The sequence below is a fragment of the Chiloscyllium plagiosum genome, chromosome 36 (assembly GCF_004010195.1).
Source record: "Chiloscyllium plagiosum isolate BGI_BamShark_2017 chromosome 36, ASM401019v2, whole genome shotgun sequence".
NCBI lineage: Eukaryota > Metazoa > Chordata > Chondrichthyes > Orectolobiformes > Hemiscylliidae > Chiloscyllium > Chiloscyllium plagiosum.
In genome coordinates this window covers 31364650-31378202 of record NC_057745.1, presented here as the reverse complement: position 1 = coordinate 31378202, position 13553 = coordinate 31364650, and the positions used below count along the sequence as shown (strand labels likewise).

At 46.1% G+C, this 13553-nt stretch overlaps 1 protein-coding gene across 3 annotated transcripts in view; it reads right to left on the bottom strand.

Moving 5' to 3' along the window:
• The window catches only part of LOC122541083 (transmembrane channel-like protein 3), a 75299-nt gene that overhangs the window by 45016 nt on the left and 16730 nt on the right, over positions 1–13553 (bottom strand). For all 3 annotated transcript variants that reach the window (XM_043677608.1, XM_043677609.1, XM_043677610.1), the window contains exons 10-12: positions 12913–13060; positions 12719–12828; positions 10407–10485 (exon numbers count right to left, since the gene is read on the bottom strand). In XM_043677608.1, the coding sequence (XP_043533543.1) occupies positions 10407–10485; positions 12719–12828; positions 12913–13060 (337 nt within the window). The remainder of the gene's footprint in view (positions 1–10406; positions 10486–12718; positions 12829–12912; positions 13061–13553) is intronic.

Here is a 13553-nt window from a genome sequence, read left to right as displayed (position 1 = left end):
TGAGTGGGAGTGGGGAGAGTGAGGAACTGAGTGCGGACAGTGAGGCGCTGGGAGCTGAGAGGGAGAGTGAGGAGCTGAGTGGGGAGAGTGAGGTGCTGAGTGGGAGAGTGAGGAGTTGAGTGGGAGCAGGGAGAGTGAGGAGCTGAGAGGGAGTGGGGAGAGTGAGGAGCTGAGTGGGAGAGTGAGGAGTTGAGTGGGAGCAGGGAGAGTGAGGAGCTGAGAGGGAGTGGGGAGAGTGAGGAGCTGAGAGGGAGAGTGAGGAGCTGAGTGGGGAGAGTGAGAAGATGAGTGGGAGAGTGAGGAGCTGAGAGGGAGTGGGGAGAGTGAGGAGCTGAGAGGGAGAGTGAGGAGCTGAGAGGGAGTGGGGAGAGAGAGGAGCTGAGTGGGAGCAGTCGAATTGCGCTCTGTCAAGGTGAGTGAACCGATATATTTGGGCAGACGTTACATGTGTAGAGTCTCCCACCCCCCCCCTCCACCTTTAACCAAAAAAAAAGACACTGTGATGTGTTGATATGGTAAGGGGTGTCTTTTATTTTATGGTGTGATTGCTAAAAACGTTTCTTTTCCATTTATCTCAGTTCAGACTAAGTGAAGGTTCAGATTAAAAATAGCAGGAGATCCCAGAGCCTTGTTCTGCTCCTCGTGCTCAATGTGGGAGCTCAGGGACGTGGCCGATGTCAGGAACTGTGTCCAGCTCTTGTTTGACCATATGATTGGTCTGCAGTTGCGGATGGACTCACTGTGGAGCATCCGCCATTCTGAGGAGGTCGTGGAGAGCACGTTTAGTGATTCGGTCACACCGCAGATTAGGATTGCTGAGGGAGAAAGGGAATGGGTGACCGAAAGGCAGAGAAAGAGTAGGAAGTCAGTGCAGGTGTCCCCTCCGGTCAGCTGTTGGAAGGTAAATCCCCATTTGATATGGGGATTAGAGTGCAGGATTAGACATGTCTCTGTGAAAATGAAGGATAGAAATGGCAAGTTTAGGGAGCCATGGATGACAATTGAAGGGGTCATGAAATATCTTTAGCAAACAGGGTTAAGGAAAACCCCAAAGCCTTTTATTCATATATAAGGAGCAATAGGTTAACTTGAGAAAGGGTTGGCCCACTCAAGGACAAAGGAGGGAAGTTATGCGTGGAGTCAGAGAAAATGGGTGAGATTCTTAATGTGTACTTTGCATGGGTATTCACCGAGGAAAGGGACATGCCGGATGTTGAAGTTAGGGATAGATCTTTGAAAACTCCAGGTCAAGTCGGCATAAGGAGGGACAAAGTGTTGGGTATTCTAAAAAACATTAAGGTGGACAACTCCCCAGGTCCGGATGCGATCTATCCCAAGTTACTGAGGGAAGCAAGAGAGGAAATAGTTGGGGCCTTAACAGAAAACTTTGCAGCATCTTCGAACACGGATGAGGTCCCAGAGGACTGGAGAATTGCAAATATTGCCCCCTTGTTTAAGAAGGGTAGCAGGGATAACCAAGTAATTATGGACGGGTGACCCTGACCCTGGTAGGGAAGCTGCTGGAGATGATACTGAGGGATAGGATCTATTCCCATTTGGAAGAAAATGGGCTTATCAGTGATAGGCAGCATGGCTTTGTGCAGGGAAGGGCATGTCTTGCCAACTTAATAAAATTCTTTGAGGAAGTGATAAAGTTGATTGAGGAGGGAAGAGCTGTAGGTGTCAGAAATGTGGTCTTCAGTAAAGCGTTTGATATGTTCCCCATGGTAGGTTGATGGAGAAAGTGAAGTCACAAGAGGTCCAGGGTGTACTAGCCAGATGGATAGAGAACTGGCTGGGTAAGAGAGTGGTCATGGAAGGGAGTTTCTCAAAATGGAGACCGGTGACCAGTGGTGTTCCACAGGGATCCGTATTGGGACCATTGTTGTTTGTGACATACATAAATGATGTGGAGGAAGGTATAGGTGGTCTGATTGTCAAGTTTGCAGATGACACTAAGATTGCATGAAGGGGACTGTCAGAGAATGCAGCCGAATATAGATAGATTGGAGAGTTGGGCGGAGAAATGGCAGATGGAGTTCAATCCAGGTAAGGGCGAGGTGATGCATTTTGGAAGAGCCAATTCAAGAATGAACTACACAGTAAATGGAAAAGCCCATCGGAAAATTGATGTGGAGAGACATCTGGGTGTTCAGGTCCATTGTACCTTGAAGGTGGCAACGCAGGTCGATAGAGTGGTCAAGGTGGCATACGGCATACTTTCCTTCATCGGACAGGGTATTGGGTACAGGAGTTGGCAGGTCATGTTACAGTTGTATAGGACTTTGGTTCGGCCACATTTGGAATACTGCGTACAGTTCTGGTCATCACATTACCAAAAGGATGTGGATGCTTTGGAGAGGGTGCAGAGGGGGTTCTCCAGGATATTGCCTGGTATGGAGGGCGCTAGCTATGAAGAGAGGTTGAATAGATAAGGATTATTTGGCAGGTGGGACTAGATTGGGTTGGGGTATCTGGTCGGCATGGATGGGTTGGACCAAAGGGTCTGTTTCCCTGTTGTACAACTCTATGACTCTATTAGGAAGATGGAGGTTGAGAGGGAACCTGATTGAGGTCTTCAAAATCATGAGAGGTATAGACAGGGTGGATAGCAAGAAGCTTTTTCCCCCAGTGTGCAGGACTCAATTACTAGGGGTCATGAGTTCAAAGTGAGAGGAGAAATGTTTGTGGGAGATATGCGTGGAAAGTTCTTTACGCAAAGGGCGGTGGGGGCCTGAAATGCGTTGCCAGTGGAGGTGGTAGAGTCGGGCACAATAGCATCATTTAAGATGTGTCTAGACGGATACATGAATGGGCAGGAAGCAAAGAGATACAGATCCTTAGAAAATAGGTGACAGGTTTAGATAGAGGATATGGATCAGTGCAGGCTTGGAGGGTCGAAGGGCCTGTTCCTGTGTTGTAATTTTCTTTGTGCTTTGTCACGGGGAGGGAAAGTATTGGAATAGATTCTCAGGGACAAGATTGATACACATTTTGAAGCAAATGGACTCATTAGTGATAGACAACATGGCACTGTGTGGGGGAGGTCGCGCCTCACTAACTTGATCAAAGTGTTTGAGGAGGTGACAAAGATTATAGCACGGTGGCTCAGTGGTGAGCACTGCTGCCTCACAGGACCAAAGACCCGGGTTCGATTCCCACCTCGGGCGACTGACTGTGTGGAGTTTGCACATTCTCCCCGTGTCTGTGTGGGATCCCTCCGGGTGCTCCGATTTCCTCCCACAGTCCAAAGATGTGCGGGTCAGGGTGAATTACCTGTGCTAAGTAGCGCCCAGGATATGTAGATTTGGTGCTTTAGTCAGGGGTAATAGCGTAGAGGAATAGGTCTGGTTGGGTTACACTGCAGACGGTCAATGTGGACTTGTTGGGCCACACTGTAGGGATTCTATGATTGATGAGGGAAAAGCGATTAATGCTGTCTACAAGGACTTCAGTAAATCCTTTGACAAGGTCCCTCATGGCAGACTAGTGCAAAAGGTGAAGTCAGGGGGAGCTGGCAAGGTGGATACAGAACTGGCGTAGTCACAGGAGACAGAAGGTGCGCTGGAAGGATGCTTTTCGGAATGGAGGGCTGTGATCAGTGCTGGGACCTCTGTTGTTCATGATCTACATAAATGATGTCACGGAAAATATGGCTGCTCTGCTGAGTAGGTTTGCAGATGATATAAAGATTGGTGGAGTTGTGGATCGTGACAGGAGGATTGTCAGAGGATGCAGCAAGATATAAATCATATGCAGAAAAATGGCAAATGGAGTTCAATCTGGACAAATGTGAGGTGATGCATTTCGGAAGGTCAAGTACAGGTGGAAATTATACAGCCAATAGCTGAACCTTTAGGAGTATTGAAATGCAGAGGGATCTGGGTGTGCAGGTCCACAGATCACTGAAGATGGCAGCAGGTAGATAAGGCAGTAAAAAAGGCCTATGTCAAGCTTACCTTCACTGGAAGGGGCATTGAGTATAAGGATAAGCAAGTTACGCTGCAGCTTAATAGAACTTTAGTTAGGCCACATTTGGAATATTGTGTACAGTTCTGGTCACCACACCACAAGGAGGATGTGGATGCTTCGGCGAGGGTACAGAAAAGGTTTACCAGGATGTTGCCTGGTCTGGGGGATTTTAGCTCTGAAGTAAGGTTGGATAGACTGGGTTCATTTTCACCGGAACGCAGGAAGTTGAGGGGCGGCCTGATCGAAGTTTATAGGATTGTGACTGGCATGGATAGAGTGGAAAGTATGAGACTAGGGGACACAGGTGCCAGGTGCGAGGGGAGAAGTTTAAAAGCAATGTGTGAGGCAAAATGTTTCAAACAAAGGATGGTGAGTGTCTGGAACATACTGCCAGAGGAGGTGGTGGAAGCAGACAACAGCAGCATTCAAGAATCATCTGGATGAATACCTGAATAGGAAGGGAATAGAGGGACATGGATCCTGTAAGTGAAGCCAGTTTTAGAGTGGAAGGACAAAATGTGGGCTGGTAGACCGGAAGGGCCAGTTCCTGTGCTGTACTGTTCTCTGTAATAAGGCAGGGCAAGTGACTGAAGTGATAGAGGGGGAGCAGTTTGAGACCAGTGATCAGAATTCTGTTAGGTTTAAAATGGTTATTAAAAAGGATAGGCCTTGCGTAGAAATTAAAGATCTAAATTGGAATAAGGCCAATTCTGACAATGTGAGACAGGAACGTTCAAAAGTTGTTTGGAGTACACTTTTCAGAGGTAAAGGGACAATTGGCAAGTAGGAAGCTTTCACAAAGTGAGATCATGAGAATTCAGAGGTAGTATGTTGCTGTTAGAGTGAAGGGTAAGCAGGCAGGAGCAGGGAACGATGGATGAATACGGATATTGAGGCTCTGCTCAAGAATAGGAAGGAGGCATGAGTCAGGTTTAGAAATCTGGGATCAAAAGAGAATCTCTTGAAGAGTATAAGGGGAGTAGGGGCATTCTTATGAGGGAAATCAGGAGGGCAAAAGGATGATATATGAGATAAACTTGGCAGATAAGATTAAGAATAATCCAAAAACATTCTACAAGCATATGAAGGGCAAAGGAACAACTCAGGAGTGAATATGGCTCTTTAAACGAGATAATCTATATGTGGAACTACAGGAAATGAGAGATATTAAATGAATATTTTGCTTTAGTTTTTACTGTGCAAAAAGACACAGAAGCCAGGGAATTTGGGGAAATGAGTAGTGATGTCTTGAAAATAGTCCACATCTCAGCAGAGAAGGTGCTGGATATCTTAAAAAGCATAAAGGTAGATAAATCTCTGGAACCTGATGACGTGTATCCGAGCACATTGTGGAAAAGTAGGGAAGGGATTGGAAGGCCCCTAGCAGAGGCAAAGGCTAGTCAGCATGGCTCTGTGCTTGGCAAAGAGTGTCTTGCACACTTGATTGAGATTTTTTGAGGAGATGACCAAGATAAGTAAGGACAGAGTGTAGACACGGACTTTAGAAATGCCTTTGACCAGGTTCTACATGGTAGATTGGTTAGTAAAGTTAGATCACATGGGATTCAGAGAGAAATTACTAACTGGATACAAATTGGCTTGACTGGAGGACTCAGGTGGAGGTGATGGAGAGTTGCTTTTCGGACTGGAGGCCTGCGACCAGTGGAGGCCTGCCATCAACATCTATCAAAGTTTCACCTGCACTTCCACCAATATCATTTATTGTATCCGTTGCTCCCGATGCGGTCTCCTCCATATTGGGGAGACTGGATGCCTCCTAGCAGAGAGCTTTAGGGAACATCTCCGGGACACCCGCACCAATCAACCACACCGCCCCATGGCCCAACATTTCAACTACCCCTCCCACTCTGCCGAGGACATGCAGGTCCTGGGCCTCCTTCACCGCCGCTCCCTCACCAACAGACGCCTGGAGGAAGAACGCCTCATCTTCCGCCTCGGAACACTTCAACCCCAGGGCATCGAAGGGCTTTTGCCTGAAATGTCGATTTTCCTGCTCCTCGGATGCTGCCTGACCTGCTGTGCTTTTCCAGCACCACTCTGATCTAGACTCTGATCTCCAGCATCTGTAGTCCTCACTTTCGCCTGTCTCCCTCTTGTGTCAGCACGGAGCAGTTCACCTTTGTTTCAGGTTCAGCGTCAGCCCCGGGCACCATTCCCATGTCTGAGAGGATAGGCTTCTCAGGCTGACTGCTCACAGATAGAAATGAAACAGGTTTTTTGGACTAGAACTTTTTGTTCAACTAAATATAATATATACCTTGCAGAAAGTGATCCCTGTACAACCTGGTTACAGGAACCCCTTCACAAAATGGCTCAACACATGAGCTGTCATCATAATTCCTGATGTCGTTAGTAATCAGTAATCTGCTCCTGTATACTGTATTCAATTACCGCAATTTCTTAGTGTTAATGTAAGACACAATATAAATCAACACGTTAGAGCGTCATGTAGCAAGACTTGTTATGGTGTTGTCATGGTGTTTCTAAACTGCCTATAGGAGGAGAAAGTGAGGACTGCAGATGCTGGAGATCAGAGGCGAGAGAGTGGTGCTGGAAGGAGCATTCAAGGAGCAGGAGAATCAACGTTTCGGGCATAAGCCCTTCTTCCTGAAGAAGGGCTTATGCCCAAAACGTCGATTCTCCTGTTCCTTGGATGCTGCCTGACCTGCTGCGCTAAACTGCATATTAGATTCTAGTCTAGGTCAGCCTAATGAGGACAGATGCTGTGCATGAAGAATTTCTGGAATGTGTTCTAGAGTTTTCCAGAGTAACTTGTTGAGGAATAACTAGGCAGAGTCTATTTTAGATCAAGTTGCATGTAATAGCAAAGGACGAATTAGGAATCCTGTTATAAAAGAACCTTCAGGGAATAGTGACCATAGTATAATTGGATTTTCCGTTAAGTCACAAAAGATATTATTCAATCTGAAACTACGATCTTCAATCTAAATGAGGGTCATTTTGAAGAAGTGAGAGGAAATTGGCTGTGATGGACTGGTAAGGTAATCGTTCACAATATTAGCTTTTCACTTAAAAAAAATGTCACTTTAGGCAAAAAAAGAAATCCAATTCGAAATGTGGGACAGCTCTAACTAACAAGGAAATTGAAAGATAGTCTTAGAGGTTTACAGCATGGGAACAGGCTCTTGGTCCGACGAGGAGAAAGTGAGGACAGCAGATGCTGGTGATCAGAGGTGAGAGAGTGTTGCTGGAAAAGCACAGCAGGTCAGGCAGCATCTGAGGAGCAGGAGAATTGATGTTTCGGGCATAAACTCTCATTCCTGACCCAGGGCTTATGCCCAAAACGCTGACTCTCTTGCTCCTTGCACGCTGCCTGACCGGCTGTGCTTTTCCAGCACCACACTCTTCGACTCCTGGCCCAACTTGTTCATGCCGTCCAGTTTTCACAATTAATCTAAACCCATTTGTCTGTGTTTGATCCATACCCCTCCATACCTATCCCATCCTGTCTAAGTGTTACTAAATGTTACCATCCTGTAGCTGTCTGAATGTTACTTAAGTGATCAAATTGTACTTGCTTCGAGCACTACCTCGGGCAGCCTGTTCCAGACAGTCCCCACCCTCTGTGTGAAAACCTGTCCCCTCTGGACCCTTTCGTATCCCTCCCCTCTCACCTTAAACCTATGCCCTCTAGTTTTAGACTCCCCGACCCTGCAGAAAAGCAATTAGTTAACCACATTACCAAAGCCTCCCATGTTTTTACAGACCTCTATAAAGTCACCCCCTCAGTCTCCTATGCTCCAGGGAAAAAGATCCCAGTCTATCCAGCCTCTCCTTATAACTCAGACCTTCCAGTCTAGGTAGCATTCTAGGAAATCGTTTCTGCACCCTCAATAGTTTAATAATATCCTTTCTGTAGTAGGGTGACCAAAACTGCACGCGGTATTCTAAGAGCTACATCAAAGGATAATGCTTATAAAGTTACCAACTAAGTTGAAAGCCTGAGGACTGGGAACATTTTTGAATTCAGCACAGGAGGATAAAGAAATAAAAGAACAGAATATGAATGTAAGATAGCAAGGAACATAAAAATTGATTGTAAAAGCTTCTATAGGCTTTGGATGTAGCTTTGCTCGCTGAGCTGAAAGGTTCATTTCCAGACTTTTCATTACCCTCCTAGGTAACATCTTCAGTGGACATCATGCGAAACAATGCTGAAAATTCCTGCTTTCTATTTAAATGTTTGGGTTTCTTTGGGTTGGTGATGTCATTTCCTGTGGTGAAGTCACTTCCTGTTCCTTTTCTCAGAGGGTGGTAGGTGGGGGTCTAACTCGATGTAACACAGCATTGCTTCGCATGAGGTCCACTGAAGATGTTACCTAGTAGGGTGATGAAACGTCTGGAAATGAACCTTCCAGCTCAGCCAGCAAATCTACATCCAAAACCTCAACCTGAGCTACAAATCGTCTCAAAACTCGCTAAACTTCTATAGGCATTTAAAATGGAAAGGATTAACAAAAACAATTGTAGGTCCCTTACAAACAGAAGCTGGAAAACTGGCAGTGAATCTAAAGAAGTATTTTGCATCTATCTTCATAGAGGAAGACACAGGAAATCTCCCTAAAATAATAAAAATCCAAGGGTCTGTTGAGAGCGTGGAACTAAAAGAAATTGGTATTAATAAAAAGTAGTATCAGAGAAATCCATGGGACTGAAAGTTGTCAAATTCCTGGGATCCAAAGACCTTCATCAGAAAGGACCATACATTTTTCTTTTTGGACTATAAACTGGAATTGATGTCAGGCACTGCTATTTATCTGAAATACCGGGAAAAGTTTGCAATTTAGAAAAATCAAGTGATGTACATTTTTACCTGTGTAAGATAACGTTACTTTTTGAAGCAGTGAGGGGGATATTTTGAGGAAGTGATATGGAAACGCTCTCTCCATTAAAGGAAAGTCTGCCTAGTGACAGCCTCCCAATAGGTTCAGCTACAACTGGATACAGAATAGTAAGTGTAGGACAGCCACTGACAATCAGAGCCTGCAACCTGAACATCTCCCTCTCCTTCTCTATGTGGGGAAAAAAAAACATGAAAAGCAGAAAAGCTTAAAAAGGAAAGAATCCTAACAGACTTAAGTCCAACGCATCAACTTCTGAAGTGAAGAACACGCATCATTTTCCAGACCACTGGGGCAGCAGTAATTCAGAAGGCAAACTGTACGTTAAAGTTTATCACAAGAGGATTTCAGGGCAACAGCAAATAAAAAAAAGTCTTGCTTCAAATGGAACACTGGTGAGATCACACCTGGAATACTGTGTGCGGTTCCGGTCCCCTTGGCCAAGGAAAGATAGATTTATCTTCGACAAGTGCAGTGGAGGTTCCTGAGACCGATTCCTAGTGACACTGTGCTATGAGGAGAGACTGATAGACCGAGTCTGTAATCTCTGAAGCTCAACAGAACAAGACACAATCTCACAGAAACTTACAAAACCCTTCAAAGGGATGGACAGAGTCGATGCAGCAAGGAGACATCTCTTGGTTGGATTGGGTTGAACCAGGAGAGACCAGAATAAAAGAATAAATTTAGGACTGTAATGAGGAAGAATGTCTTCACTTAGAGGGTGGTGAAATCTTTAATTAGAATTAGAATCCCTACAGTGTGGAACCAGGCCCTTTGGCCCAACAAGTCCACACTGCCCCTCTGTGTATCCCACCCAGACCCATTACCCTATTCCCTAACTAACACACCTCAACCTAGTTACAAATCACACAACACCAGGTCCAACAGGTTTAGTGGAAGTACACTAGCTTTCGGAACGCTGCTCCTTCAGGAGACAACCACCTGATGAAGGAGCATCGCTCCAAAAGCTAGTCTGCTTCCAATTAAACCTGTTGGACTATAACGTGTGATTTTTAACTTTGTACACCCCAGTCCAACACCGGCATCTCCGAATCATGACACCTAACCTCCACATCGCACGTTTTTGGACTGTAGGAGGAAACCAGAGCACCCGGAGGAAACCCACGCAGACACGGGGAAAATGTGCAAACTCCACACAGACAGTCACCGGAGGTTGGAATTGAACCTGGGTCTCTGGCGCTGTGAGGCTGCCGTGCTAACCACTGAGCCACCGCTCTTTTCTAGTTTTTCCTCCTGCCTCCCATGTCCTTAACAAGTTAGTGTAAACCATCCACAAAAACACTAGCAACATTCCTTCACACACAAAAAAAATGAATTATGAAGGGATTCCAGTTTTCTGGGAGACATTGCTGGAATCTTGCTTTAGCTATTTCCTAACAGTGAGCACGGAGATGGTGAGGAAAGGGGTGGGGGAAGTCACTCTATAGACAGGTTATCATTCACATTGCAATTGTCAAAGGGTTAAACCCCCTCCCCCAGGTCAGTCTCAACTGCTGAGAACATAAAGCACCAAGTTCCAAGGCTTACCGTCATGCTCATACTGTTCACCTTGTCTAACAGAGCAATGATTAAACTGTAGAGGTTGCCCAAGTACAGCACCAACACTCTGTATCAGAGACAAAAGACACAGTTAACAACTCAAAAAGTTAAAGTAACACCACAGGTCAGAGTGAAATAATTTCAGAAAATGTAAGCTCTATTGTCCAGCAAGCATTAATTTAAATACTGGAAAAAGCTGTAGGTGTTTGGGCGGCACGGTGGCACAATGGTTAGCACTGCTGCCTCATGGCGCCAGAGACCCGGGTTCAATTCCTGCCTCAGGCAACTGTCTGTGTGAAGTTTGCACATTCTCCCCGTGTCTGCGTGGGTTTCCTCTGGGTGCTCCAGTTTCCTCCCACAGTCCAAAAAATGTGCAGGTTGGGTGAATTGGCCATGCTAAATTGCCCATGTATTAGGTGCATTAGTCAGAGAGAAATGGTCTGGGTGGGTTACTCTTCAGAGGGTCGGTGTGGACTTGTTGGGCCGAAGGGCCTATTTCCACACTGTAAGTAATCTAAGTGTTACAGGAAAGTTAAAAACAATCCTTAAAAGGATAAAAAAGTATACTTTGGCATCGAATATCAGATGGTTTTATGATGGTTATATCGACAGTTCTATGATTCTATGGTTTGAGGTATGTTAAGACTGCCCCATTAACTAGAACACACCCAACACCTGGAATCTCCAATAGGTCTACATAACTCGAGCCTCTTTAAAAAAATACCAAATGATCACGATGCAGTGAGTTGGAAATGAACCAAATTCCTTAGCGTTTATGGTGAAAGGGGTCAAAATTGGAGATGCTCTGAGCCTCTGTCTGTAACGTTAAGGTGTGCTTTCAATGAATTCCAGCACCACCAATGAGCTGCAATTATAGAAAGAGAAACCAGGGTGGGATAATGCCACTACCTCTGGGCTAGGAGACCTGCTCCAGGTGTGTGCCATAACAGACAAACGAGAAAATATCTCCAACTACTGGGTTTAACAAAGGCAGAAACAAAGAAAAGGGCCTTCTTGTGGAGCAGTGGTAATGTCCCAACCTCAGACTGAGAGGTCCAGGTTCAAGTCCCACCTGCTCCAGAGGTGTGTAATAACATCTCTGAATGGGTTGATTAGGAAACAAAAAAGTCCACTAAAACTCATAAATGACACATACTGATCCGACACACTTAATATACCTCAAAATAGAGGGCTAGAATATTCATTTTTGAAGTATATACGGTTTTGTTTCCCTCTGGGATGGGTCAGCCCATACTTTTGTTTCACCAGCACCACTCGTTACTGGATAGCTCAGACTTTCTCTGCAGGGTTTGCAACAATCTTCTTCCTGAAGAAGGGCTTATGCCCGAAACGTTGATTCTCCTGTTCCCTGGATGCTGCCTGACCTGCTGCGCTTTTCCAGCAACACATTTTCAGCTCTGATCTCCAGCATCTGCAGTCCTCACTTTCTCCTCCATGGGGTAGGGACTTTCTTGTTTATTCATTCACAGGACGAAGGTGTCACTGGCTGGGCCAGGATTTATTACCCATCCCTAAAGGCCAGAGTCAGCCAAACATTGCGGTGGGTCTGGAGTCACGTGTAGCTCCAACCAGGGAATGGCAGTTTCCTTCCCTCGAGGACCTTAGTGAACCAGACGGCTTTTCTAATAATCAACAATGGATTCATGGTCATCATTAAACTCTTCATTCCAGATTTTTATTTAATTCAAATTCCACCATCGGCAGGATTTGAACCTGGGTTCCCAGAATGTTACTTGTCTCTGGATTAGCAGTCCATTGATAATACCACTAGGCCATTGCCTCCCCTCGTGTCACAAGAGGGCCCTTCCATCTCCTCTGTGACCAGGGCAGTTTACAGCAGCCATGAGTGATCTCCCCACTCTCCACTCAGAGTGGGGGTTGTGTATAGGCAACTGAATGAGTGCCAGTGAGTGACTGATTGGTGAATTGCTGAACCCCAACAGTGTGGAAACCGACTCCACGAAGAGTAAACACCCAGACCCATTCCCCTCCCCTATTACCCTACATTTACCCCTTACTAATGCATCTAACCTACACATCCTTGGTCACTACGGGCAAGTTAGCATGGTCAATCCACCTGACCTGCACATCTTTGGACTGTGGGAGGAAACCGGAGCACCCAGAGGAAACCCAGGCAGAGAATGTGCAAACTCTACACAGACACTCGCCCAAGGCTGGAATCGAACCAGGTGCCTGGTGTAGTGAGGCAGCAGCGTTAACCGCTGAGCCACCGGGCTGCCCGGGAGGGCATCACTCTGGGTAGGAGAGGGGTGTCCTACCTGGCGAGCTGGAAACGCAGGGTGGTCCTGGGGTGCAACATCTCCAGCTGAGCCACGAGTTCGAACACCGAGGGAGCGATCATGGTGATGAGGGAAACAACAACGCTCACCTAAACAGAAGCAAGGCAGCGTATCAGTGCATTGATGTGATAACCACTGTCCATGTGGAACAGCCTGAAGGACAAGGGCTCTACCTCATTCTTTTCCCACAGCGACAACTCAGCTTTAGTGCGCTCCAACTCCTGGGAACGATCGACAACAAAATAAATGATGTAAATACTGCCGGCGAGAGAGAGGAGCACCAGGATGTTGGCAAGGATCCTTAAGCTTATTATCACCGGCCTACCGAAAAAAGATGGAACATATTACCGTGTGATAAACCAGAACAAACCCCCTCAAAGAAAATAGCCGAGAACCTAACGTTTTCTTACTTTAAAGGGAAATGCCAGGTGTCGTGTTCCAGATGCAATTCAATTGGTCAAACCACCAGGTCACAGAGTCATAGAGTCACAGAGTCACAGAGTCACAGAGTCATAGAGATGTACAGCATGGAAACAGACCCTTCGGTCCAACCTGTCCATGCCGACCAGATATCCCAACCCCATCTAGTCCCACCTACCAGCACCCAGCCCATATTCCTCCAAACCCTTCCTATTCAAATACCCATCCAAATGCCTCTTAAATGTTGCAATTGTACCAGCCTCCACCACTTCCTCTGGCAGCTCATTTCATACCCATACCACCCTCTGTGTGAAAAAGTTGCCCCATAGGTGTCTTTTATATCTTTCCCCTCGCACCCTAAACCTATGCCCTCTAGTTCTGGACTCCCTGACCC